Source organism: Colletes gigas, unplaced genomic scaffold, assembly GCF_013123115.1.
Source record: "Colletes gigas isolate AHSC1104 unplaced genomic scaffold, ASM1312311v1 Colletes_gigas_Sc00003, whole genome shotgun sequence".
In the NCBI taxonomy this organism is placed as follows: Eukaryota; Metazoa; Arthropoda; class Insecta; order Hymenoptera; family Colletidae; genus Colletes; species Colletes gigas.
This window is the reverse complement of record NW_025106632.1, coordinates 4,151,730-4,169,453: the sequence shown is the minus strand read 5'-3', so window position 1 is coordinate 4,169,453 and position 17,724 is coordinate 4,151,730. Positions and strand designations below refer to the sequence as shown.

The 17,724-nt window shown below is 36.2% G+C and overlaps 1 protein-coding gene across 5 annotated transcripts in view; it reads left to right on the top strand.

The window, feature by feature from the left end:
* The first annotated feature begins 624 nt into the window (after nucleotides 1–624).
* Nucleotides 625–17,724, top strand: part of LOC122404938 — a 128,274-nt gene continuing 111,174 nt past the window's right edge. For all 5 annotated transcript variants that reach the window (XM_043409345.1, XM_043409343.1, XM_043409342.1 and 2 more), the window contains exon 1: nucleotides 625–1,038. In XM_043409345.1, the coding sequence (XP_043265280.1) occupies nucleotides 859–1,038 (180 nt within the window). In that variant the 5' untranslated portion in view covers nucleotides 625–858. The remainder of the gene's footprint in view (nucleotides 1,039–17,724) is intronic.

The following is a 17,724-nucleotide window of genomic DNA, read 5'->3' as shown; positions in this document are numbered from 1 at the left end:
CTAACATCCCTATTATCTAAATTCGCCAACTGTAGCCCAATCAAGAAACCACAGAACTTACTACATTTACATTATTCCACCCCTACCAAAAAAGAACAAATAAAAAGCTCACTAATACCAACATTCCCCACATACTCATTAAAAAAAAAATTACTCCTCTCGTCGCGCAAATGCAGGAGCACAACAGCCCAACGAAACAAAACGAAAGGAGAACAAGGAACCGGGTTTGGAGGGGAATGGTTTATTAAATTTCTCGCTCGAGCAGCGAAATTACTCGCGTAACCTTTCGTTTACGCACCCGGGTGCCCGGTCCCCCCTCCCCCGACCATGGGGGGTGGGGGGCGGGATTAATGAAAACATTCACGCATCGTACATTAGCGGGATGAGATTGTCCCCGGGGTGGCGTGCAGCCTCGTGATCGCCGCGACTTCGGCCGAAGTTCTGGTCGGCGAGACCTCTCTCTCCTCGCGAGTGAATCTCGCGTCGTTGCTTCCTGTTCGATCCGCCAGTGGCGCCGCTGTCGCCCGTCCAGCGGGGGTCGGGGGTGGGTCGAGGGAACGAGACGACGTACGTTCGTGGGAGGGAACGGAGCGTGGAGATAGTCGACGAGGACGCAGGGTGGTGAGTGGCCACCTTTGTCGTAGGTCCTCGAAGGTCCTGCCCGTGTAGGACCAGGACCAGTTTTTTTGTTACCTACGTTTCTCGCGCTCCTCGAGGGGCGAACGAGAGAAGGACAGATCGATAGACCGGCGGCCAGTGTGCTCGCTCGGCTGCTGCGTAAGGGTGCGTGAACGGTGCGTGTTCGGCGTGCGAAAAAGGAACGCGGGACGCGGTTATCGCGACGGGGTGCGGCCGAGGATGGTCAAGGCCCCGATCATGGGACCCCCAGCCGGCAGCCAGGGGAACAGGAAGATCCACCCGGGGCCCGAGATCGCGATGAATCCCCGTAATCTGCCGACGGCGAACGCTCCTACACCCCCGGGCATCAGACCAGATGGCAATTCGTTCGGCAAGGCCACCTCGATCTTCAGTCCCCAGGTACATAGCCAGGAACCGGAAGACACCGTGGGGCTTTTGCCGCACACACGATCTCGTCTCGACCCCGTTAGCGAGCGTTCCCCTAATTTATTCGGGTCCGTTGACCCCTTTGTCCGCGTACTTTGTTTTGGTAGTCGACGTTTTTCGATCCACACGCCGCCAATTACTTAGACACCCCCACCCCCGGGGTCCTCCAAGTTTTTTTGTCACGAAGACACACCGGTTCTGGGGGGGACTAAAAAAGTCTCTCTCGTTGTTTATACACGATGATTTCGAGGTATCGTTACGTTACGCGACCTCTGACACTCGTCAGGGACAAATTGTGACTGTCGTTGATGGTGAATTGAATTTTTACGTTGGTTCGTTAGTTTTCTCGAATTGTCGTTCGACGGATTTCGTTGTTTTGGTAAACATCGCGATACTTTTTAAAGTTTCGCGCTACGGTGTTACCAGCAATCTGCTCTTTTATCGTAGCGCGAAATCCAAGAGTTTATCGTCGAATGTTTCTCGCGGTATTATTCGATATACATCGAAGGGGCTTTGCGATTTTTTGTTTTTATTATTTAATCCTTTCTTTTGTGAAACTTCATCGCTGACGTGGCGTTTTGTTTCCGCTGGTTTCTCTGGTTTTTATTTATGAATGTAATTTGACGATGGTTGGAGATACGTTGAACTTTGATTGTTTCCCTGTTTGAGGAAGATTCGAGACTTCTTTTGGACTCGTTTCGGACGTGCAAAGTCGATTGAGAGCAAAGGGTGACTATTTCAGTAATATCGAGCACCCAGCAGTATGATTGAGTAATTAATCGACGTTTCGGTTACAAGGTTGCATGACCCTCTTCAGGAATATATATACGTAACCTTGAATAACACAGATGCGTGTCGAAACGAGGGACGACTTGCAATGGAATGATTTATATAGGAACATTAACAATTTATATATAGGTTTTCGTTTTTATTGCTATTTGGCCTTTTTGTCACGAAATTTACTGATAATTCCTAACATCACTAGTTTCTACATTTTCTAACTTTGGTATTAATTGAGAATACGATACATTTATTATGAGATTGTGAGTGTTTATGGAAAATTTTAATTTTCAAGAAACCAGTGCACTTAATATGCAAGTATATGAGAAATACTTCAAACAGGAGACGAATTATTATATTTAGGGACAACCCACTAGAAAGCTCCCATTTCATTAATTCTAATAAAAATATGAATTTGCATAAAGATCCGCTGACTACTTATTATATTTGAGTGGGTTCAACATTTTCATTGCGTTTTTATTACGAAGTTACATGAAAATTTACTAGTTTCTAATATCACTATTTTCTAAATTTTCTAACTTGGTACCTTATCGAGAAAACATTGAACTTATTATGTCTATATTGTTTCACTGCTATTATTGGGTATTTATCACGAAATTGAGTGAAAAGTCACTGCTTTCTAACATCACTATTTTCTAAATTATCTAACTTGTTACCCAATCGAAAAAAAAAACATTAAATTTGTTGTAGTTATGGTGTCCCAACATTATCATTGCGATTTTATCACGAAATTGCATGAAAATTTACTACTTTCTAATCACACTATTTTCTAAATTTTCTAACTTCATATCCAATCGAAAAAACATTGAATTTATTATATCTATATTGTTTGACGACTATTATTGGGTTTTTATCAGGAAATTGAGTGAAAAATCACTGCTTTCTAACATCATTATTTTCTAAATTTTCTAATTTGGTACCCAATTGAGGAAACATCAAATTTATTATAGTTGTGCTGTCCCAACATTATTATTGCGATTTTATCACGAAATTGCATGAGAATTTACTACTTTCTAATCACACTATTTTCTAAATCTTCTAACTTGATATTCAATCGAAAAAACATTGAATTTATTGTATCTATATTGTTTGACAACTATTATTGGGTTTTTATCAGGAAATTCAGTGAAAAATCACTGCTTTCTAACATCACTATTTTCTAAATTTTCTAAATTTTCTAACTTGGTATTCAATTGAAAAAATATTTATAATAGTTACATTGTCCCAACATTATCATTGCGATTTTATCACGAAATTGGATGAAAATTTACTACTTTCTAATATCATTATTTTCTAAATTTTCTAACTTCATATTCAATCGAAAAAACATTGAACTTATTATATCTATAATATATTGTTTCACCACTATTATTGGATTTTTATCACGAAATTGAGTGAAACGTCACACCTGTGTAACATCATTAGTTTCTAAATTTTCTAAATTTTCTAACTTGGTACCCAATCGAAAAAATATTAAATTTATTATAGTTGTGCTGTCTCAACATTATTATTGCGATTTTATCACGAAGTTCCATGAGAATTTACTACTTTCTAATATCACTATTTTCTAAATCTTCTAACTTGATACCCAATCGAAAAAACCTTGAACTTATTATATCTATATTGTTTCACCCCTATTATTGGGTTTTTATCACGAAATTGAGTGAAAAGTCACACCTGACTAACATTACTATTTTCTAAATTTTCTAATTTGGTACCCAATCGAAAAAACATTAAATTTATTATAGTTATGTTGTCCCAACATTATCATTGCGATTTTATCATGAAATTGCATGAAAATTTACTACTTTCTAATCACACTATTTTCTAAATTTTCTAACTTGATATTCAATCGAAAAAATATGAGATTATTATATCTATATTTTTCCCCAAATATTATTGGGTTTTTATCACGAAATTGAGTGAAAAGTCACTGCTTTCTAACATCACTATTTTCTAAATAATCTAACTTGATACCTAATTAGGTAAACATTAATTTTATTATAGTTATGTTGTCCCGACATTATCATTGTGATTTTATTACGAAATTGAATGAAAAGTAACTCCAATCTAGCATTAACTATTTTCTAAATTATCTAACTTGATACCTAATCAAGAAAACATTGAACTTACTATATTTATTTCACCATTATCATTGGTTTTGTATCACGAAATTGACTGAGAAGTCACTGCTTTCTAACATCACTATTTTCTAAATTTTCTAACTTGGTACCTAATCGAAGAAAACATTGAACTTATTATATCTATTTCACAGTTATTATTGCTTTTTTTTATCATGAAATTGAATAAAATGTCCCCTTTATCTAACATCGTCATTTTCCAAATTTTCTACCTTGAAACCCAATCGAGAAAACACTGAACTTTATATATCTATTTCACAGTTATCATTGCTTTTTTATCACGAAATTGAATGAATTATCCCTTTATCCAACATCGCCATTTTCCAAATTTTCCACCTTGAAACCCAATCGAGAAAACATCGAGCTCATTACATCTACATAGTTTCCCCGCAATCAGTGCTCCTTAGAATTAAAATAAAAACATGTATTAATCATCCATATTCCCAAAGACTCCTCCTTTTTCCCACCTCCATTACTTTTCAATGTTTCTGAATTTCGTTTTAGCGTTTCCTCGTTAACGCTAATTAACGAGACTCATTCCCGATCAAACATTTTCCATAACTGCACAATTATCGGGGTTCCCCCGTAGTTCGAAACTCTGACGATCCCCTCGCGCGATCCCCGGAAGCCTCGCGATTTATTCCTCTTTCGCATCGATCCCATTGTTTGCGTTGCAGCGCCTCGTAAGAAATTGCACGCTAAAACCGTCGGATAAAATTCGAAAGTCGCTCCAATTTGTCGAATCGTCCGTGTTCAGTTCGGATCCCTCCCCCGTCGTTCCCTCCGATATCTCGTTTCCTGGCGATCGGTGTGCAACGTTTCAAAATTATCTGATCCAAGGCTTGCCCCACCCCGGGATCCTTCCTTCCTCGTTCCTTCGACGAGCTTCCCTTTGATCGTTTACGCGACAGTTTTTGCCCGTTGCTCTTCGTCCCGCCTTTGTCGCCATACGTTTGCAATTCAATGATTACGGGGGCCCTAGCAGTCGCAAATAAATTATCGATAAACTCGGCGAGGAACCAGCGCGCGGGTGGGGGGGGATTCATGAATGAATGGATGCACCGATCCTTTCTAAGAAACTCGTAATCTTTTAAATCCCCCCATTGATTTATTCCGGGTGTCTTTCTTTCGAGCGAATATTATTGCAAAAAGGCACGGCGGAACGCGGTTGATCTATATTCCTAATCCTGCAACGTCTGCCTCGTAATCGGCTACGCCAGGTACCGCTCGTTCTATTAAAATCCTTCCTTCCGCGTCTTGGCTCGAGTGGTCGCGAGAGGAAAAAACCTACCAAAGATTCCAGGAAACGTTACGCACGAAGGAGGAACTAAATCGCTTCTTTTGGCGCAACCTTTGCGCGATGGGAGCGGAAAGATGGCGGTCAAAGAGCGTTTCCACGACGGGGAAACTTATGATATCCCTTTGTGGAACGATCGCGAATTAAATTTACTTTCAGACGTGGCTAAAATCGCGCTCCAAGTGCTTACGATTCTCGATCTGATCAAATTTTTATGATTAATGATAAAACATCGGAAGGACCCATCGATTCAAGTTTTATCACTCGATTTTAACTCTTAAGTGGACTCTCAATCTCAATTGAATTATTTTATTTAATATTGATTTTTACCAAATTGGTAAATGGAAATTAACTTTCCTTTGATACATTAAATAATTATTAGTTTAACACGTTCATTGCCAAATTAAAACTGCATAATATTCTGAAAAAGTATAATTTTGATTTTAGATCATTCTGCATAACCTAAAATTTGTTTCAGTACTTGTTATTTGCAACCTTGTTAAAATTCATAAATTCTATCCAAATTTACTTTTCTTAACTTCAGAATTAATTTTTCTAGTATCATAGTGGTAAAATGTGAAGTGAAAGTGTTAAACTTGTGGACCCAATAATCCACTTAGAATTGCACATTTTTTACACTGCTATAAAAATACTAAATAACACGAAGAATATCGACTAGTTATTAACAAAGACACAGAATATGTTACAAGTTTGTTTCAAGCGAAAATTTTTATTTTATTTTGCATGGACCCTCAGGTTGTCACAGTCTGTCCTTCAAGTTGTCTCATGGTCCTCAACGCTTGAACCCGTATTTGGCTTTCATAGCGTTCCCCTCGCGCCCCTGATCCACGCGTGGAGTGAAAAATGCATACCGGAGCACTCAGCGTCTGAAAGATTTATCTGTTCTTCAAGTTGTCGCGGTTGGTTTCCTAGCCACCACCGCGGCAACTTACCAATTTATTAACACGCACAGGTTACAGTGCATAGTTTAAAGACTTGAAACGAACGGAGCAGTTAGACGGTACAAACCCGTTATTATTTATAACAGCTGGCTAGGAAACAACGCTTAAACGCGCAGTGCGCAGTTTACTGCGCATACACAACTTGCATTTTCTAGTGAATTACCCGAAGGCACATCCCTAGCTGTTCCGCGAACTTTTCTTATAAACAAAAGTGTACCGTAACTTTGGAAAGACTGAGAGAATAAAAAAACTGGAGCGCAGAATTGGCGATGGGGGGGTTTCTGGAAATTTAAAGGAGACCGAAACACGAAATTCAAATGACAAGACCATAAATGGGAAAATTAATTTTTAAGGCAATTTAGAGACCTTCGAAACACGAAATTCAAATGACAAGACCATAAATGGGAGAAATTAATTTTTAAGGAAATTTAGAGACCTTCGAAACACGAAATTAAAATGACAAGACCATGAATGGGAAAATTCATTTTTAAGGAAATTTGAAGACCTTCGAAACACGAAATTCAAATGACAAGACCATAAATGGGAGAAATTAATTTTTAAGGAAATTTGAAGACCTTCGAAACACGAAATTCAAATGACAAGACCATAAATGGAAAAATTAATTTTTAAGGAAATTTAGAGACATTCGAAACACGAAATTAAAATGACAAGACCATAAATGGGAAAATTCATTTTTAAGGAAATTTATAGACCTTCGAAACACGAAATTAAAATGACAAGACCATAAATGGGAAAAATTAATTTTTAAGGAAATTTGAAGACCTTCGAAACACGAAATTCAAATGACAAGACCATAAATGGGAAAAATTAATTTTTAGGGAAATTTGAAGACCTTCGAAACACGAAATTAAAATGACAAGACCATAAATGGGAAAAATTAATTTTTAAGGAAATTTAAAGGTACAAAACTGTATTAGAAAGTTGTTAGGTGGGAAGGGTTGGTATAGAATATGTCGTGAAGTAGAAGTTATGCTGTATTCTCATAACGTGATGGTTTTACCGCTTAATGGAATCTATGTTTAAGCAGAGTGTTAGGGGAAGAACCAGATACGAAGAAAGTTTTAATTTCCAGCAGTAGAAGAAACCAAGGAATAAAGTTCATTAAGTTATGGGGACGTTGGCTGGAATTCTTTTTCTTTCAGTCTTCAGAGTGTGGTTTAAGAAATTTCTTTAGTGTTATTATATTGGAAATTTTTTTTGAATTTGTATTGTTAAAAATTAATTCTGTTGACTTTGGTCTTCTATAGTGTAATAATTCTAGTATTCTCCAGTTTTTTCTTTTAGTCTTCAGAGTGTAGTTTAATGAACTTCTATATTATTATTATATTGAAATTTTATTTTTTGAATTTGCATTGTTAAAAATTAATTCTGTTGACCTGGTCTTCTATAGTGTAATAATTCCAGTATCCTCCAGTTTTTTTTTTTTATTCATACATGTAAAACTGTTTTGAGCATGCATATAATGATCATTCCATGAAGTAAAAATATCAATTACCCGAATATATTACTCTGCGAACGAAAACTTAGGAAATATCGATTTATAATTATCTTGTATATGATACACCTCCACAAAAAATCTCAAAATATTATATATTTATAACAGTAACAAGCTATTAAAATTGTAACAATACGAACATGGTCACAACAAAAATTAAGGTAAAAATACAAGCAAACGTCGGTTTTTCATTTTTGCAACATCGATCCCCCATTTCTAAAAATCTGAAAAAATTATAGATTGATGATCATAACAAGACACTAACACTGTAAAAATATAAACGTTATCATTTAATAATTTCTATTAAAAAAAAATATTTTTATACTTTTCGAATTTTTTAAAAATTCATTTTGCGGTGAAAAATTCTGAGAAAATTCACAAACACGCACGCCGTAGAGCTAAATACCCCCAATTTTTTTCAAAATCTTTGATACAATACAACAAAAGATATACAGCTTAAACTGAATATTGCGTTACGCCCTGTAACTACCCTCTCGGTAAGGGTACGGGGTTGATATTTGACACAAATGGTTTTCTTTGAATGGTCTATTAACTGATATGTTCACTGATCAGTTTGGCTCAAGGGCACTTTTCACCATCTTATCCGGCTATACCCTTTGCATTGTTAATAATTAATTCTGTTGACTTGGTCTTCCATAGTGTAATAATTCCAGTATCCTCCAGTTTTTTTTTTTAGTCTTCAGAGTGTAGTTTAATGAACTTCTATATTATTATTATATTGAAATTTTATTTTTTGAATTTGTATTGTTAAAAATTAATTCTGTTGACTTGGTCTTCCATAGTGTAATAATTCCAGTATTCTCCAGTTTTTTCTTCTAGTCTACAGAATGTACTTTAATGAACATCTTTATTCTTGAAAATTTATTGACCATTTTTTTTTAAATTTGCATTGTTAAAAATGTTAAAAATTATAACAAGATTTCTTTTCATCCCTTGCAGAATCTAATTTTGTAGACGAACCAAACTGTTCTTCCAAATGTATTTGGTGTAGAAATTTTTCTTCCGTTACTGTATCAACAATTATTATATATCAAGCAGTTTCAATAATAAAATTAAGTATTAAAAATCAGAACAATTTTTCACCTCCTAAAAATTCATTTTAATATTTTCCAGTTTTGCTTTTAATTAGTAATAAATTGCGGGGGGAAAAAAATTCGCCAAATGTTAACGTTCCCCAGTTACTGTGAATTATAACGGACTTATTAAACGAAGCATTCGCTTCCGCCTCGTTACAAATGTTAATGTTCTTAGCCGTAAATTCGTTCAGCGCGGATAGGAAATGGTTTTAATCCGTACTGCTAGGAAACGGTATCTATGATTTTTCGCCAAGCTTCCCGCGGCACGGGAGCTTTTATTGCTTAAAAGCTCAGTGTCATCTCTCCGCTTTAATGCCGCGAATACACCATTTTTTAGAAACCCTCAATTTTCTCGCAATCTGTCCAATTAAGTGTCTTTCGCCGTGAAACGTAATAACATAAATTCACTTTCCCAAAATAAATGTCACTCTTAGTGTAATACCGTGCCAAAGCATCACCCTGTCCCTTGTTAACTAATTTTTTAACACGCTTATTTTCAATATCAAAAAAATCTTCAAATTTTTAATCAATCAGGATATAAATTTTAATTAAGTTACTATTATCAACGAAACATGTATCGTGGAAATATTTCGTCGTTCAAAGGGTCTTTCAATTCCGCAAGGTTTCTAATTGCAATGGCGGTATTTTTTATTCGTTTCGAGGCTGGGAATAAAATGCTTTGAAATATTTTGTGAAACGGATTTATATACGAAAAAAACAGAGCCTGGATTTCGTTTAACAAAAGCTCCGTTTGTTTCTTGAAAATTCATTGAAATAATCCGCCGGAGAATACGGGAAGCGTTTGTTAATGCGATTCCATCGAGTTCCGAACGTTGTGCAAATGTTTTCGCTGCTGAAAAATGATTTCGTAACGGAATACAGTTTGTAAAATTTACCTGATCGCGGGATAAGAATTTATTTCCCGTAATTCCTCGGCCGCGAAAACCGACTCGATAATTTCACCATATTATTACACCGTGACGAGAGAACGAGATAAACGACCGAATTTTCCCGTAGACTTAACAATTTAACTCGATAGGTCGTCGATATGGAACCATCGTGTGCTACGAAAGATGAAAGTAAAAAGAATATATTGAAAAAAACAACTCTTACACGAACAAAACGATAGTTAAAGTTTGGATGCACAGGAATCAGTTAAACTCGACTCCATTTTGGTGTCAAAGATTAAAAATAAAATTTGAGTATGTTTGTTAACGAGAGAAATTTAAAATTCATAAAACACTGTAAATGTGTTTACATTGCACAGGGATAAGAAGTTTCTCGCCAGGTCTTGATTGGTTGCATTCTGCTTCCTGCGAGCCCAGAAACGTAAATAATATCGCCCACCTACTTTTTATCTCTGTACACTGTTTACTATTTCCACTTCCATTGGTATTCTCTGTTTTTCGCGAATATTGCCATCCCCCGACCACATGGAACCCAATTAAAACAAATAAACCGCACGCAAGTAGAAATATCGCACATTGGTCGGGCGCTCGACAAATTTTTAAAATCGATTTCCACGAAAACAAAGCCTCGTACGAAATAATTTTATCCCTCATTTTTCATTCATTATTGTACAAGGAATTACATTATACTGGTTAGAATTAATTAAAATGGATTAAATCCATCGTTAGCGGTCATAAAGTCCAAAAGTAAGTAGAAATGACGCATATTGGTCGGACGAATTCATAAAAATCGATTTTCTTGAAAACAAAGCCTCGTACGAAATAATTTTATCCCTCATTTTTTATTCATTGTTATACAAGGAATTATATTATACTGGTTAGAACTAATTAAAACGGGTGAAATCCATCGTTAGCGGTCATAAAGTCCAAAAGTAAGTAGAAATAACGCATATTGGTCAGACGAGGTTTTAAAATCGAATTTCTCGAAAACGAAGTCACGTAGGAAAAAATTTTACTCCTCATTTTTTATTCATTGTTATACAAGGAATTATACTATACTGGTTAGAATTAATTAAAACGGGTGAAATCCATCGTTAGCGTTCCTAAAGCCAGAATCAAGTAGAAATAACAGATATTGGTCAGACGAAGTTTTAAAATCGAATTGCTCGAAAACGAAGCCTCGTACGAAATAATTTTATCCCTCCTTTTCGATGTATTATTACACAAGGAATTCCATTATACTGGTTAGAACTAATTAAAAAGGGTGAAATCCATCGTTAGCGTTCCTAAAGCCAGAATCAAGTAGAAATAACACATAATGGTCAGGCGAAGTTTTAAAATCGAATTGCTCGAAAACGAAGCCTCGTAGGAAAAAATTTTATCCCTCCTTTTCGATGTATTATTATACAAGGAATTATATTATACTGGTTAGAATTAATTAAAATGGATAAAATCTATCGTTAGCGTCCATAAAGCCAAAATCAAGTAGAAGTAACACATAATGGTCAGGCGAAGTTTTAAAATCAAATTTCTTGAAAACGAAGCCTCGTAGAAAAAAATTGTATCCCTCATTTTTTATTTATTATTACACGAGGAATTGTACTATACTGATTAGAACCAATTAAAATGAATAAAATCCATCGTTAGCGTTCACAAAATCGCACGAAAGTAGAAACAACGCATATTGGTCCGACGAAGTTTTAAAATCGAATTCCTCGAAAACGAAGACTCGTACTAAAAAATTTTATCCCTAGTTTTCGATGTATTATTATATAAATAATTATATTATACTGATTAGAACCAATTAAAACGGTCAGAATCCATCGTTAGCGTTCACAAAGTCGCACGAAAGTAGAAACAACGCATATTGGTCAGACATCCGACGAATTTTTAAAAACCAATTTCCTCGAAAACGAGGCCTCGTACGAAAAAATGTTATCCCTCATTTACCATGTATTATTACACAATGAATTACACTACACAGTGAATATTCTCTTTAGAATTGGAAAAGAACTGTAAATCCGGGGCTGGAAAATCGGTCGAACGAACAGGCAAACACGGCAAATCGCGTGAAACCGTTCGTTTCGAGAAAACTGTGTTGGAAAACGCCCGCATGATCCGATCCGGAAACCACATGGCAACTTCCACGGCATAGAAAATCTCCGTTAATTCGAGTCAACAGTAAATCGTAATTGGAATAAAAACGAGCTCGGATGCGAATTTTCGAACGCACCGGCGATTGTTCGTTAACAAGGCCTGGTGCACGGCGATCGATAATCATCGCGGAGGAAATTCGATAAACAACGATACCCGTAATTCCCAAGAAATCCGACTGAAAGGCAGCCTTAAGGCGAACCGACCATTGAAAGTGTCATAAAGGGTCTGGAAACCGAAAGAACTCGAGTTAGTTTAAAGCCTTTAATTAATCGTGATTACCGCTCGAGGAGTTCTCGTTTCTTCTGTTACTCCCCCTCCCTTCCTTCTTTTTCGTTATTTTTTTCTCCTCCTTCTTCTTTTTTTTTTACTCTCCGCTGAATAGGAGTGCACGACCTGGAATCGAAGCTCGTAACTCAGCGTGTCATCCTCTCGTCTTTCGTATAAGTGCTCGGTGCGCCTCAATAATGCACTCGAAGACTCGTTTCCCGCGATTGAATGTGGGTCAGTTTTATCGAGAGAAGCCTGTTCCATTTTCCCCGTCGAGGAGTCCTTTTTGTTGATCTTTTCACGCTTGAATTCCAATAAATGGAATTACGCGGCGAGGAATTTTCAGCGTCGTTCGAACACCAAGCGGGGGAGGTGAGAATAGGGTTGGAAAATTTTTCGCGGCCAGATCGTACGCGTCGCGGCTACGGCTCGTTGATATTTTTAGCGGGCCCGAGCTCCGATAAAACGACACCTCCGGAAAAAGAATTTTCATCGCTGATGACGTTCGTTTTTCATTATAGGATTTTTCACGGAGACCGTATCATCTAAATGAAACTTCTCAATGTCTTCCGTTAGGCGATTCTGTCGCTAGAAATTGTCGTAAATTCGAAACCTGCGAATTCTGCTTTTCCGTTTCTACGATAGTTCGCGTATAGAGAACAAACAATATATACAGGGTGTTTAAAAAGAACCATTCAATATTTATAAGGTATATAGAATACACTGTACTGAGTAAAAAAGCTTTATTAAACATAGGTCGAAAGATCAATTGTTTCTGAGATATAAACATTTTTGTTTGTTATTATCATAATTGACTCACTACTGAATATTCCACCTTCCATTTCTACAAATGCTTGGCATCTTCTTTTTACAGAATCGCGAGCTCCCTCGAAAATTCCAAATTTCCGTCGAATTGTTTGACAAGAATGGTGGATTCGGTTACGTGAATCTTCTGAATATCGATATGGGTGTCGTTACGAAGGTTTCTTGGGACGTTAATCACGAAAATGGTATAAATTTTGAAATGTAAGATGGCGACATGACGTAAAATTAAAACTCTATAGAGGTGAATTGCTTTAACGGAGAAACAAAAGCTAGTACCACATAAATATCGAATAATTTTTTTTTTTGAACACCCTGTACAGAGAGAGGTTGTAATATTTTACGTTGTTTCGTTTCTACGCGTTTGAAAGGGCGATTCTTGTAACTGGGTCAGTTCAGGGCTCTAAGCTCCGATAGAAACCAAGACGGGACTTGAATCCTAGAGGAACATTTTTGGCTGGTTTGATCTGTTATTGTTCTCACAGACGCGTCATGAACGTGTACGAAATGATAGTCAAAGTTTGAATGTAGGAGAATTGGACACTCTCTTTGGGGGGTGGGAAATCTTTGTGCAAAAATAGAGAATTTTAAATGAAATTTGAAGTAGTTTTTTTTATAAATTATCTGTGTTTCATTCGTTGATACTGTTTTATCTACACCGTTGTTGTTTCATTAAATGTCTCAGTTTTTGCTCGGTTAACCGTCGCGTTGTTATCCCCATCGTTTAATCCCACTCATGCTGTTTCCCCACTCGTCTTTGCTATTAGCCATTCTCCTTCCGGAAGTGCTCATTGTCAGGGTTGATCGAGCCGGAGATAGATAATAGCACTGATTTCTTGGGACACCTATCTCTCTGCAACGGAACCCCGATAATCGGTACAAATTAGCAAATATGTTTGGATAATGTCGAGAGGTTGAGCAAAATAATTCATTAAATTTGGTGAACGAAACTTTCTGATATGCTCAACTTCACGCGTCAACGTTAATAACCAGTGAATAGTTATGGGATACGGAAGGTAAAAACTTGAATCACAATCAGTGGAATCTTGTAACAAACCATAACAATTTATTCTACGTTGAATAGTCGAAATGTATAAAGTCTTGAATATATTATTGATGAGTGATGTTTAAGAGTAAATTTTGATTCTTCTAATAGCTACTCCATAATAAAATTCATCACTAGATTGCGGATTTTTATGCAAATAAAATTAATAAAATAGGAGCTTCGTAGAGGGTTCTTTCAACCCCTAAATACAATAATTCTTATCTTACGTTTTTGTTATATTTTTGCAATATAAATGCATTCAATAGTTTCTTGACAATCTAAATTTCCCATAAATGCATAAATATCCGCAGTCTATTCACCACCATAATTACATTTAAAATTACATGCGCTGGATTTATGAATTTACTGTTACGCTGCAACACGGAATAAATCGTGATTATTTCTCGTCGTAACAAATAGCTTATTCCTCAAATCGATCTACTGTGGTGGATCGCGGCTAGTTACGGTCCTGGGTAGTCGCAGCGCCACGCGGCGGACAGCGAGAGAGTGAGTGTGTCGCGAGCGAGTTGTGGAATCGCCACGAGGCGAATTCTTTCTTTTTGTAATTCACATGTACCTATATTAAACCAATTATTCACTACGCAAACCACGACTGGGTTATTCAGACACTACACTACTTTTATCAGAATGTAAGTAATGTGTTTTTATCGTTCTTTGATTAGTTCAGGAAAGTAATAAACATCCATGTGTATCGCTTTATATTGAGGAAATGTGTCTTCGATTGCATTACGAAAACAATAAATTCGAGTTACGGGTAGAGGCGCTGTAGTAATATTTGCTAAACGTAAACGAAACTGAAACCACTCGCTCGACGGAATATTCCGAAATGAAGTTTCCGTACGAAAAAATCTCCCTCTTTTTCCCCATTTATTTTTTCATATAAACTCGTCTCTCTTTCGTGCCGTTCGGAGAGAGCATTTATACAGAAAAATTGCAGGAGAATTTTTCCAACGAGAGTCTTTGGGTCTCGTCGATGAAATAACATATATAGTTTTCTATCGCTCGTTCGCCGTCGATATTTAAGGCAGGACAGATTTTTCTCCCGCCGGGATAGATAATTTAAGGTGCATTCGCGAATGTGCCCGTGACACGTGTGACCTCGATCGATCACGGATGCCAATTTCCAACGGGAGTCAAAAGTGTCATTAGAATAATTTATCTTTCATCGAATTTGTTATTCTCAAATTTATATACCTGAGCTTTTATAGTAATAATTATTGTATAATTGTGTGTTATTATATACAGGGTGTTAGGCCAACCTCGGGAAAAATTTTAATGGGGATTTTTCGTTTGAGGCTTCGTTAAAAAGTTATTAACAATTATATTAAAATATTTCAAATCGTTCTGGGAAAATTATTTTTGGTTTCGGGGATCAATTACAATTATTTTTGGTCATTACACATACCCCAGAAATCCTACCCATTTTCTAGAAAAAAAATCGAGAAGATGTGAAGTTTTTCGACAAAATTCAAAAATTTCAAATCGTTTTGGAAAAATTATTTTTGGTTTCGGGGATCAATTACAATTATTTTTGGTCATTACACATACCCTCGAATTCCTACCCATTTTCGAGACAAAAATTAGAGAAGATGTGAAGTTTTTCGACAAAATTGAAAAATTTCAAATCGTTCTAAAAAAATTATATTTAGTTACAGGGGTAAATTACAATTATTTTTGGTGAATAGACATACCTCCGAATTCCTGCGCATTTTCTAGAAAAAAATTCAGGAAGATGTGAAGTTTTTCGACAAAATTGAAAAATTTCAAATCGTTCTAAAAAAATTATATTTAGTTACAGGGGTAAATTACAATCATTTTTGGTGAATAGACATACCCCCGAAATCCTGCGCATTTTCGAGAAAAAAATTCAGTATGGGCGAAACTTTAAACGTTAATAACTTTTTAACGATGCCTCCATTAATTAATTAGTATTCTCGATTTTCGTCTTATTTTGGCCTCTAGAATCTTCCATTACAATATTTCCCAGAGGTGGTCGAAGACCCTGTATAAAGCTTGCTATTTCTGGTGTTTTCTCTTCGTCAATTAAATTCTAATCAAAATAGATATTGGTATCGTGTCGAAGGACAAGAAGACCCTGTATATTAGTATTGTATCATTATGTATTATTAATACCCTTTATAATACCAAATTAATATTCTAGTGATCTGGTTTGAACTATATTTAAAATCAATCAGTGGAGGATTGTTGTTTCGTCGTACATGGATTGGTTGCGTTAGGTTAGACGACCCGTTCCATCTCACGGTCGAGTGTCGAATGATTCCGCGCATCCGTGTCGCGCAGTCGAGCTCTCGAGATCGAGATCTCTGCTTGTAAGGAGGGGGGGCAGTGTGAACTAAGCTATTTGTTCCTCGGTTGGCAAGAATCCGTGCCACCCGGCGCACGGTAAACGATCCAATCATCGACGTGTTCTGCACCAATCGGAACACTGTATTTCAGACCCGATCTACGAAGATATCCGCTTCTTTATTGCACACATGTTGTACGTCTGCTTTCTCCGTTTACGAGAGAAACGGACTCGAGGATTCGATTTTACAATCGAATAAATTTTCTTTTTATTCGTATAATACACAAGGGGTGATTCTTCGTAAAAAAAATGAGCCAAAAATACTAAATAAACTTCAAAGAATTTTTCAATTATTAAATTGGGATTTTGCACATTTTAACATTGCAATAAATTTTCTTTTTATTACCTCATACATAAGGGGTGATTCTTCGTAAAAAAAATGAGCCAAAAATACTAAATAAAATTCAAAGAATTTTTCAATTATTAAATTGGAGTTTTGCACATTTTAAATTTGGAATAAATTTTCTTTTTATTACCTGATACATAAGGGGTGATTCTTCGTAAAAAAAAATGAGCCAAAAATACTAAATAAAATTCAAAGAAATGTTCAATTATTAAATTGGGATTTTGCACATTTTAACATTGGAATAAATTTTCTTTTTATTATCTGATACATAAAGGGTGATTCTTCGTGAAAAAAATGAGCCAAAAATATTAAATAAAATTCAAAGAATTTTTCAATTATTAAATTTTGTACATTTCAACATTCGTAAAATAATTATGCCTCGTTGTGGTCCAATATGGCGGACACGTATCAAGATTAATTCCAAATATATTTGCTAAATAATAGTTTAATTCTTGAATTAATAATCTGTTTTATACATTACATGTCACGAATCTATCGAACGAGCACGCGTCACTTCACGAGCCACTCGACCTGTCACGAGTGTACTATATATGCTCGACTATTTAGCGAAAAGGCCAATAACACGGTTAGAACTTCAATTTTACCATTTTTAGAATAATCAAGAATTTTTATCTCAGGAAACAAAACTGATTATGCGAATGATGGTATTGGGGGTGAAATAATGTTTCGAAATAGGTCGTTACGTAGTTTTCTGGAACGGGGGATGTAGGAAAAGAGTTACTATCGTGTTGTCACGATTCGATTACAAGATGTTGCGTATTCTGGACAACCATAATCCAGAGTAGTTGCATCTATTACACCCTCCATTCGTATAAACGGATCACCCCATAATAACGAGTTGTACAATTGCAGAATCTTAACCTTTTCACGTCCTTGGTCACATATATATGGAT